General features: G+C 37.1%; 1 protein-coding gene across 4 annotated transcripts in view; it reads left to right on the forward strand.

Annotated features, from left to right (window-relative positions):
* The window catches only part of LOC128663538 (F-box/LRR-repeat protein 12), a 495942-nt gene that overhangs the window by 362912 nt on the left and 120549 nt on the right, over positions 1–12481 (forward strand). Inside the window, exon 13 of one of the 4 annotated variants that reach the window (XM_053717915.1) lies at positions 6560–7144. The exons of the other annotated variants lie outside the window; for them this stretch is intronic. Within the exon in view, the coding sequence (XP_053573890.1) occupies positions 6560–6695 (136 nt within the window). The 3' untranslated portion in view covers positions 6696–7144. Of the gene's footprint in view, positions 1–6559; positions 7145–12481 lie in introns of those variants that run through there. 4 annotated transcript variants of the gene reach the window in all.

Here is a 12481-nt window from a genome sequence, read left to right on the forward strand (position 1 = left end):
TAAGGTAAAAAAGCAGCGTTAACAGGTCCTAACGCTGCTTTTTTTATGCCCGCTGGTATTACGAGTCTTGCAGGTATAGGTGTACCACACACTTTTTTGGCCTTAACGCAAACTGACTTATGTAAATTTCGTAAAACCTTTTTTCTATGGGACTTCCATAGCGCTGGTATTACGAGTTTGTCCTGGGAGGCCAAAAAGGGAGCGGTACAGCCTATACCGACAAGATCACTAACGCATTTTAAAGTCAGTAGTTACAAGTTTTACACTACAACGCTGTAGCATAAAACTCATAACTAAAGTGCTAAAAAGTACACTAACACCCATAAACTACCTATTAACCCCTAAACCGAGGCCCTCCCGCATTGCAAACACTAAAATACAATTTTTAACCACTAATCTGCCGCTCCGGACATCGCCGCCACTAGAATAAACATATTAACCCCTAAACCGCCGCACTCCCGCCTCGGAAGCACTAGTTAAATATTATTAACCCCTAATCTGCCGCCCCTAACATCGCCGCCATCTACATTATACTTATTAACCCCTAATCTTCCGCTCCGGACATCGCCACAACCTACATTATATTTATTAACCCCTAATCTGCTGCCCCCAACATCGCCGACACCTACCTACATTTATTAACCCCTAATCTGCCATCCCCAATGTCGCCGCCACTATTCTAAATTTATTTATTTATACAAACAACCCCCCAACAGTAAAACCCACCACCCACACAACCAACCCCCCAAATAAAAGCCTAACTAAAAAAACCTAAGCTCCCCATTGCCCTTAAAAGGGCATTTAGCTCTATTGCTGCCCAAAGCCCTAACCTAAAAAATAAACCCACCCAATACACCCTTAAAAAATCCTAACACTAACCCCCGAAGATTCACTTACCGGGATAAGTCTTCATCCAAGTGGAAAGATGTCCTCATCGAAGCCGGCAGAAGTGGTCCTCCAGACGGGCAGAAGTGGTCCTCCAGACAGGCAGAAGTCTTCATCCAGACGGCATCTTCTATCTTCATCCTTCCGACACAGAGCGGCTCCATCTTCAAGACATCCGGCGCGGAGCATCCTCTTCAAACGACGGCTTCTTCGGAATGAATATGTCTTTAAGTGACGTCATCCAAGATAGAGTCCCTTAGATTCCGATTGGCTGATAGAATTCTATCAGCCAATCGGAATTAAGGTAGAAAATATCCTATTGGCTGATGCAATCAGTCAATAGGATTGAACTTCAATCCTATTGGCTGATCCAATCAGTCAATAGGATTGAGCTCGCATTCTATTGGCTGATTGGAACAGCCAATAGAATGCCAGCTCTATCCTATTGGCTGATTGCATCAGCCAATAGGATTTTTTCTACCTTAATTCCGATTGGCTGATAGAATTCTATCAGCCAATCAGAATCTAAGGAACGCCATCTTGGATGACGTCACTTAAAGAAACATTCATTCCGAAGAAGCCGTCGATTGAAGAGGATGCTCCGCTCCAGATGTCTTGAAGATGGAGCCGCTCCGCGTCGGAAGGATGAAGATAGAAGATGCCGTCTGGATGAAGACTTCTGCCCGTCTGGAGGACCACTTCTGCCCGTCTGGAGGACCACTTCTGCCGGCTTTGTTGAGGACATCTTGCCCCTTGGATGAAGACTTTTCCCGGTAAGTGAATCTTCGGGGGTTAGTGTTAGGATTTTTTAAGGGTGTATTGGGTGGGTTTATTTTTTAGGTTAGGGCTTTGGGCAGCAATAGAGCTAAATGTCCTTTTAAGGGCAATGGGGAGCTTAGGTTTTTTTAGTTAGGCTTTTATTTGGGGGGTTGGTTGTGTGGGTGGTGGGTTTTACTGTAGGGGGGGTTGTTTGAATTTTTTTTTACAGGTAAAAGAGCTGATTTTTGGGGGGCAATGCCCCGCAAAAGGCCCTTTTAAGGGCTATTGGTAGTTTAGTTTAGGCTAGGGGGGTTTTATTTTGGGGGGGCTTTTTTATTTTTATAGGGCTCTTACATTAGGTGTAATTAGCTTAAAGATCTGTAATTTGTTTTTTATTTTCTGTAATTTAGTGGAGGTTTTTTGTGATTTAGCTAATTTAATTTAATTTATTTAATTGTATTTAATGTAGGGAATTGATTTAAGTGTAGTGTAGTGTTAGGTGTTATTATAACATAGGTTAGGTTTTATTTTACAGGTAAATTTGTATTTAGTTTAGCTAGGTAGTTATTAAATAGTTAATAGCTATTTAGTAACTATTCTACCTAGTTAAAATAAATACAAACTTGCCTGTAAAATAAAAATAAACCCTATTAGTTATATTGTAGCTAGCTTAGGGTTTATTTTGCAGGTAAGTATTTCATTTTAAATAGGAATAATTTAGGTAATGATAGGAATTTTATTTAGATTTATTTAAATTATATTTAAGTTAGGGGGTGTTAGGGTTAGACTTAGATTTAGGGGATAATACATTTAATATAGTGGCGGCGACGCTGGGGGCGGCAGATTAGGGGTTAATAAGTGTAGGTAGGTTGCAGCAACATTGGGGGCGGGAGATTAGGGGTTAATAAATATAATGTAGGTGTCGGCGATGTTGGGGGCAGCAGATTAGGGGTTGATAAGTATAATGTAGGTGGCAGCGATGTCCGGAGCGGCAGATTAGGGGTTAATAAGTATAATGTAGGTGTCGGCGATGTCGGGGGTGGCAGATTAGGGGTTAATAAGTGTAAGATTAGGGGTGTTTAGACTCGGGGTTCATGTTAGGGTGTTAGGTGTAAACATTAAATGTGTTTCCCCATAGGAATCAATGGGGCTGTGTTACTGAGTTTTACACTGCTTTTTGGCAGGTGTTAGACTTTTTCTCAGCCGGCTCTCCCCATTGATGTCTATGGGGAAATCGTGCACGAGCACGTATAACCAGCTCACCGCTGACTTAAGTAGCGCTGGTATTGGAGTGCGGTAATGGAGCACAATTTTGCTCTACGCTCACTTTTTGCCTTTTAACGCTTGGTTTGTAAAAACCTGTAATACCAGCGCTGTAGGTAAGTGAGCGGTGAGAAAAAACTGCAGGTTAGCACCGCACAGCTCATAATGCAAGAATCGTAGTCTACCCGTAAATTTAAACTAACAATTAAACTAATATAATTATTAAACTAAAATTAAACTAACTACCAATTAAACAAAACTAAACTACACATTAAAAAATCCTAGCACTACTCTAAAAATTACAAACGATCTAATTACAAAAAAATACTAAGTTACAAAAAATAACAAACACCAAAAAATAAAAACGAAATTATCCAAAATAAAAAAGAATTACACCTAATCTAATAGCCCTATCAAAATAAAAAAGCCCACCCAAAATAAAAAAAAAACCCTAGCCTACAATAAACTACCAATGGCCCTTAAAAGCACCTTTTGTGGGGCATTGCCCCAAAGATATCAGCTCTTTTACCTGTAAAAAAACTCATTCTAAAAAAAACTAAGCTACCCATTGCCCTGAAAAGGGCATTTGTATGGGCATTGCCTATTTAGCTCTTTTACTGCCCAGACCCTAAACTAAAAAATAAAACCCACCCAATAATTATATAAACATAATTCGTTTTACAGTTCAAGAGATCCCTGATTTTATAGGCAGACTCATTTTCTGCATTTCCAAAACTTTTGTTATTCTTATCCAAATGTTTGAACTTTACATAAACACCAAAAAACTTGTTAGAAAACTTACTCTGGTAAGACATTTTAAACTTAAAGGGACATAATACTCATATGCTAAATCACTTGAAACTGATGAAGTATAACTGTAAAAAGCTGACAGGAAAATATCACCTGAGCATCTCTATGTAAAAAAGGAAGATATTTTACCTCACAATTTCCTCAGCTCAGCAGAGTAAGTTCTGTGTAAAAAGTTATAATTCAGCTGCTGCCCAGCTGCAGGTAAAAAAAAAAAAAAAATGAAGAAATGAACTGCAGCCAATCAGCATCAACAGTGCTGAGGTCATGAACTCTTTTACTGTGATCTCATGAGATTTCACTCAACTCTCGTGAGATTTCATAGTAAACTTCCTTAAACTGAATAGGTAAATAACATGAGAGTGCACAAGGCTCAATCCCTTAGCTGTCCAGGGACAGACATACTGATTTGGTGCTTAGAAGTTCTTTACAATGGGAGGTGGCTACTGAGGAACTTTTGAAGTAAAAATATCTTTCTTTTTTACATGGAGATGTTCAGGTGATATTTTCTAGTCAGCTTTTTACAGCTATGCTGCATCACTTTCAAGTGTTTAAACATTTTAGTATCATGGCCCTTTAATAGGGAAAATCCCAACATAAGGGAACAGGTTATCAATCTAGACGAATCACTGAATATTTTAGAGGATTTAGCATCTGAAAATGGGGTCTGTGAGCCCTTGGATGATGAGGGGATTTTGAACGCCCTACAATATTTAGAGGAAGAAGCTAGAGATATCCCAATAAATCATACCTAACTTAAAAAGAAGTCAATATTTTATCCCACCCAGTCAAAAGGGGCTTTTATACCAGTCTTTCAGGCACATGAACAGGATATTAAATTATTATGTGAGAATGACAAGAAAGTAAATGTCACCTTGCGAAATTTAAGTATTGAGGAAAAAAGAGCATTAAAAACCCTGGAAGATGATAAATCTATAGTTATTCTCAGTGCCGATAAGGGAGGAGGCATTGCAGTGCAGGATAGGCATGAGTACATAGCAGAAGCACTAAGATTATTGAAGGATATAAAGATGTACAGTGTTTTGGATAGGAATCCGGTGCAAACCTTCTTAGAGTAATATAAGAGTTTGATTTGTGAAGGAAGAGAGAGGGGGGTACTAAATAATATTGAATTTAAATATCTGGAAGTGTTTAACCCAGTATTACCGATTTTCTATCACTTCCCAAAGGTACACAAGGGGCTACAGAACCCCCGGGGAGACCAATAGTATCGGGAATAGGTGGATTAACTACAAAACTGTTGGAATATGTTGATCATATCCTTAAAACTTTAGTTCCGGTTTTGAGATCCTATGTTCGTAATACCCCACATATTCTGGAACTTTTAAAAGATACTGTATGGCAGGATAATTATGTATAGGTCACAATGGACGTGAGTTCATTGTATACATCCATACCCCATGATTTGGGAATCACAGTAGTAAAATATTTCCTAGAAAAATGTGGCTTTATAAATAGCAATCAAATTTGGTTTTTAGAAGAGTCTATTAGATTTATACTAATGAGGAATTATTTTATGTATCAAAACAAGTATTATCTATGGAAGACTGGTACCGCAATGGGTACAAAGTTCACCCCAAACTTTGCGAACCTCTACATGGGGTGGTGGGAGGATATGTATATATAAAACACAGAGAACCCATACTAAAGTCATAACATCAAGTGGTACCGCTATATAGATGATGTACTCATTATCTGGCAAGGAGAAATGTACCTATTGAATGATTTTTTTAAATATGCCAATATGAATTTGTTGAACCTCCACTTTACGATGGATTATAATAAGGAAAACATATGTTTTTGGACCTAGAGATTGCCCAGGAGAATGGTGGAACATACACTAAGACACAAATGGGTATATACATGCCCGTAGTGGGCACCATGCTAAATGGATACAGAATATTCCCTTTGGGCAATTTCAGAGGGCCAAACGTAATTGCTCGAGGACACAGGATTTTCTTGGTGAAGTAGAAGTTATCAGCAATATGTTTTTAGCTAAAGGTTATATAAGAGCATATGTCTTTTTATATTTACACCTTTGAGTCACCAGCTCCAATTACGCATGTGCAAGAATGCACAGAATATACGTATATGCATTTGTGATTGGCTGATGACTGTCACATAATACAGGAGGAGTGGAACTAGACATAACTTTGCAATTTGTCAGAAAAAAAAATCTGCTATTCACTTGAATTTCAGACTAAGGGGCAGAATTATCAAGCTCCGAATGGAGCTTGATGCCCCTTGTTCCATCGAGCCTTCAGGCTCGCCTGGAAACAGAAGTCTGCCTGAGGCCACTCTGTCCGCAGCCACTCTGAGGCCGCGGACAGAAATCAACCCGATCAAATACGATCGGGTTGATTGACACCCCCTGATAGAGGCCACAAATCTGCAGGGGGGAGCATTGCACCAGCAGTTCACAAGAACTGCTGGTGCAATGATAAATAGGCTGTCGGCATTTATCGATGTGGTCGATTTATTAATGTCTGGCAGACCTGATACGCTGCAGCATATCATGTCCACCAGACATCACTGAATGCCGACATCATATGCTGTCTTATTAGGAAAGATTGCTAGTTAAGCCAATTAAACTTTCTTCTCTCTTTTTTGGACAGTTTAAGAAGCAGCATCAGCTGCTTAATAAATGGAGCCCAATATTGTGAACCATCCCAGAACCGTAGTCAATGCTTATGCTCCTAGCGTTCTGCTCATATTGATGTTTTGTTAGCTAAAGTAATGCACATGTTTACTCCTTTCCCTGTCAATGGGTTTTTCATTACTGTCTTTTATTTTATTCAATTTTATGTAGTCTCTTTTTTTTCAGGTTTTGGAAGAAAGGAGAACCAAATGATTATAGCAGTAATGAAGACTGCGCTCATGTTTGGACCTCTGGAGAGTGGAATGATGTACATTGTACCTATGACCAGGCTTATGCTGTTTGTGAGATGAAACTAAGTTGAAATTCTATATTAGGGTTAAGTTACTAAACAATCCACGAGTATAAAGAATTCACGAGTATAAAGAAATTGGATATTTTTTTTACAATCTATACCTAACTAAAAATAAAGAAATGAATTTAAAAAAAAAGGTTTCAGGTCAGTGTAAATGGTATTTTAACTAAAATAAGTATTGTTGCTTGCAAGACAGCTAAGTGATGTTTTTTCATATAATATTCTAAGGGCTAGATTACAAGTGGCGCGGAAAACTTTGCTAGAATTAAGCTTTTTACGCTAGTCGTGTTGCGTTCATGTTACAATTTTAAAAAACATATTTTGCGCAAGCGGGAACTCCGAATAGCACAAAAATCCTAACTTAAATGATTGCATGCTCGCATGTTTGCATTCCCCATAGAAATCAATAGAGAAAAAAAAAGGTTGAAAAATGTGAATTATGCAAAATATTAAAAATCAGAAAAAAATACAGAAATAATAATATAGAAAATAATAATGATATAAATAAAGAATCGATACGGGGTTACCTTGGGTATAATTAGACCAATATAGACATAAGTAGTGAAGGTTTGAGGATCTAAGTGTGTCTAAGGAGCTAAAGGGCTATGGATCATATAGCCAATAAATATACAGAATATTATACTCAATGAAAAAACAGCGAAATAAATAAGTGTTAATTATTAGCAGTGGGAAAATGGGTGTAAAGAAATTAAAAAAATTAATATGCATAAAAACACAAGAATCACAAAAAATGCAAAAACATAATACGACGACAATACTTTGATAAAAATGTGTGAATGGTGTTGAACACAATAGTGTATGATGTATAGCACTAAACCAATCAACAAAATGACCAATACAGGTATACCCCGCTCATACAGCGGGTTAGGGACCGTAGCCCCGCTGTAAAGTGAAAACCGCCTTAAAGTGAAACAAGACAGTTTTAGCTTTCTTTTCAGTGTTTAAAATCTTAAAAACATGTTTGAACTAACATATATTAGGGGTGCAATAGTGCTACGTTTAGTTTAACACTAGCACAGCAAGTATTCAATTAGTATTCAATAAATACTGTACCTGTAAAATAGTGACAATTGCTGTAGTAAAATTTGCCAGACAATAGCACTGAGACACAGATTGCACTGTAATGCTGTAAACAGAATGAACTAAGCATAACAAAATGGTGCCAGTCACTTTTCTCACAATCTCACAATGATTTACAGCACTGTTTCAAAATCTTGGAGGTTGAACTTCAGCTCCACAAAGCGCTGTATTAGCGAATCGCTGTAAAGTGAAGCGCTGTAAAGTGAGGTATACCTGTATAACAAATTGGCTTAAGGCCACTAAAAGAGTGCCGGCACACTTAAAAACTAAAACAACTAAAAAAAGAGATCTCTAAAAATTAGTAAGTATAAACGTCCATGGGCCAACACTTATGGTTCTAATTCGTTAAATATCATTAGGACCACAAGTGTTGGCCCATGGACGTTTATACTTACTAATTTTTAGAGATCTCTTTTTTTAGTTATTTTATTTTTTTATTTTTTAAGTGTGCCGGCACTCTTTTAGTGGCCATAAGCCAATTTGTTATATTGGTCATTTTGTTTATTGGTTTAGTGCTATATATCATACACTATTGTGTTCAACACCATTCACACATTTTCCCACTGCTTTTAATTAACACTTATTTATTTCACTGTTTTTTTTCATTGAGTATAATATTCTGTATATTTATTGGCTATATGATCCATAGCCCTTTAGCTCCTTAGACACACTTAGATCCTCAGACCTTCACTACTTATATCTATATTGGGCTAATTATACCCAAGGTAACCCCTTATCGATTCTTTATTTATATCATTATTATTTTCTATATTATTATTTCTGTATTTTTTCTGATTTGTAATATTTCGCATAGTTCACATTAACTGTCATTTAATTGAGGTGTTTTGACACATTATCCGAATTGTATATTTCCTTTATTCTCTGATGATATATTTTATAGGAACTCTTCTAGAATATATTGTATTCTTCCTGGCTTATAATTGTCCTTTTGGGCTGATCCCAGTGTGGACCTTTTATTCGATTTTTATCCGTGTACATTATTTTTATTTTATCCTTATACTAGTACTATTTTATGATATATTGTATTCTTACATTTTATCGCATCTTGAGAGATCGTTCCCTATAAATAAATATATAGGTTTCATTAACTATTTGACTTATTGATCTGAGTTTATTTGTCTACCTGTTTAATTGGTATAGTAATTTTGTCCCCATAAGCAAATTTGACATTGTTTGTTTTTTCCAGTTGGCTTTGCCACCTCTTTTTTAAATACCTGTGTAATTCTTTATTCCATTTTAAAAACGGACTTGGCTTTAGACCACCTAACGGCTTACGCTGACTGTACGCTACTGAGAATTATCAATATATCCATGCTCAGCGCAAGGTGCTAAACTACTGAGACTTTTTTCCCCTAAATACAGCATCAGATTTTTTAAAAAATATTTATTTTATTATGGTTGTATGCACCTGCAAATCCTTAAAGGGACAGGAAACTCCAAATATTTACTTCACGATTTGGATAGAACATACATTTTTAAACAACTTTAAAATGTTCTTTTATTATCAAATATGCTTCACTCTCTTGTTATCATTTGCTGAAGGAACAGTATTGAACTACAGACAGCTAGATGAACACATCTAGTTAGCCAATCACAAGGGACCAATGTGTGCAGGTACCAATCACCAGCTAGCTCCCACTAGATTAGGATATTTGCATATTCATTTTCAACAATGGATGCCAAGAGGCCAATTTGAAACATTTGAAAAAAGAAGTGATTTTAAATATGCTGGGGACAAATAACCCAGATTACATGTAACATTGTATAGATACCACAAGTAATACTTTACTTGTTAGAACTCCTGATTTGCCAGTACGAGGCTAAAATGTTTATAAATGTTCCGGATAGACGACAAGCTATATTCAAGTTCCAAGTTCCAGTGAAATTTGTAGTTCTAAGATCTGTTTAGTACATTTCAATAATAAAAACCAATGAAAAACACAAACCAGACAACAATATAAATCATGTACAAATAAAGCATTTTTTTTAAAAAAACAACAACAAATTTCTGCCTTTAAATTTGTGTTTTCATTTTCTAGCAATAATATTAGTTATCAGTGTTAAAGGGATAGTAAACCCCAACATTTTCTTTTATGATTCAGATAGAACAGACAATTTTAAACAACTTTCCAATTTTTTTCTATTATCAAATTTGCTTTATTCTCTTGTTATCTATTGCTTAAAGGGACATTAAACACTAAATACATGCTAGATAGAATGATGCATTCAAAGAAAAGATTAGTCCATGACTAACATGTAGATGTATTTTTATAGTTTCATTAGTTGTTTAAAAAGTGACAAGTGTAAAGTTTTAGTGTCTATAAAACACTGGGAGCTGCCATGTTGTAACTTGTGTTACCTTCTCTGCTGTGGCCAATTAGAGACATTTATACATAGGTCACTAGAGTGTGCAGCCAATGGTTGTGCTGGATTTAACAGTGTTCTGCACTTCCATTTCTAACAGGAACTGAAAAGCTCACAATTTCAGAATGGAATTACAGGCAAAGAGGACAAAGTAAATAATAAAAGTATATTGCAGAGTTGTTTTATTATATACAATTTATCATTTTATATTACCATCTCAAAGTGTTTAATGTCCCTTTAAGGAACCACACTGCACTACTGACAGGAAGCTGAAAATATCTATTTAGCCAATCACAAGAGACAAATGTGTGCAGGCACCAATTAGCAGCAGCTCCCACTAGTGTATGATATGTGCGTATTCATTTTTAACAAGGGATACTAACGGCTAGATTTAGAGTTTTGTCGGTAAGGACCCGCGTAGCTAACGCTGGCTTTTTTCTGCCGGCACCATAAAAATAACTCTGGTATTGAGAGTCCACATAAAGGCTGCGTTAGGCTCCAAAAAAGGAGCGTAGAGCATATTTAACGCAACTTCAACTCTTGATACCAGAGTTGCTTACAGACGCGGCCAGCCTCAAAAACGTGCTCGTGCACGATTCCCCCATAGGAAACAATGGGGCTGTTTGAGCTGCACCTGCAAAAAAGCCGCGTTCAGCTCCTAACGCAGCCCCATTGTTTGCTATGGGGAAACACTTCCTACGTCTGCACCTAACACTCTAACATGTACCCCGAGTCTAAACACCCCTAACCTTACACTTATTAACCCCTAATCTGCCGCCTCCGCTATCGCTGACCCCTGCATATTATTATTAACCCCTAATCTGCCGCTCCGTAAACCGCCGCTACTTACATTATCCCTATGTACCCCTAATCTGCTGCCCCTAACACCGCCGACCCCTATATTATATTTATTAACCTCTAATCTGCCCCCCACAACGTCGTCTCCACCTGCCTACACTTATTAACTCCCAATCTGCCGACCGGACCTGAGCGCTAACCCCTAATCCGCCTCACTAACCCTATAATAAATAGTATTAACCCCTAATCTGCCCTCCCTAACATCGCCGACACCTAACTTCAATTATTAACCCCTAATCTGCCGACTGGAGCTCACCGCTATTCTAATAAATGTATTAACCCCTAAAGCTAAGTCTAACCCTAACACTAACACCCCCCTAAGTTAAATATAATTTACATCTAACGAAATTAATTATCTCTTATTAAATAAATTATTCCTATTTAAAGCTAAATACTTACCTGTAAAATAAATCCTAATATAGCTACACTATAAATTATAATTATATTATAGCTATTTTAGGATTAATATTTATTTTACAGGTAACTTTGTAATTATTTTAACCAGGTACAATAGCTATTAAATATTTAAGAACTATTTAATAGCTAAAATAGTTAAAATAATTACAAAATTACCTGTAAAATAAATCCTAACCTAAGTTACATTTAAACCTAACACTACACTATCATTAAATTAATTAAATAAAATATCTACAATTACCTACAATTAAACCTAACACTACACTATCAATACATTAATTAAATACAATATCTACAAATAACTACAATGAAATAAACTAACTAAAGTACAAAAAATAAAAAAGAACTAAGTTACAAAAAATAAAAAAATATTTACAAACATAAGGAAAATCTTACAACAATTTTAAACTAATTACACCTACTCTAAGCCCCCTAATAAAATAACAAAGCCCCCCAAAATAAAAAATGCCCTACCCTATTCTAAATTACTAAAGTTCAAAGCTCTTTTACCTTACCAGCCCTGAACAGGGCCCTTTGCGGGGCATGCCCCAAAGAATTCAGCTCTTTTGCCTGTAAAAAAAACATACAATACCCCCCCCAACATTACAACCCACCACCCACATACCCCTAATCTAACCCAAACCCCCCTTAAATAAACCTAACACTAAGCCCCTGAAGATCATCCTACCTTGTCTTCACCTCACCGGGTATCACCGATCGGTCCTGGCTCCAAAATCTTCATCCAACCCAAGCGGGGGCTGGCGATCCATCATCCGGTGGCTGAAGAGGTCCAGAAGAGGCTCCAAAGTCTTCATCCTATCCGGGGAGAAGAGTAGATCCGGACCGGCAACCATCATCTTCCAAGCGGCATCTTCTATCTTCATCCGATGAGGACCAGCTCCATCCTGAAGACCTCCACCGCGGACCCATCTTCATCCGGCGACGTCCAACTGAAGAATGACGGTTCCTTTAAGGGACGTCATCCAAGATGGCGTCCCTCAAATTCCGATTGGCTGATAGGATTCTATCAGCCA

The sequence above is a fragment of the Bombina bombina genome, chromosome 6, assembly GCF_027579735.1.
Source record: "Bombina bombina isolate aBomBom1 chromosome 6, aBomBom1.pri, whole genome shotgun sequence".
Classification (NCBI taxonomy): Eukaryota; Metazoa; Chordata; class Amphibia; order Anura; family Bombinatoridae; genus Bombina; species Bombina bombina.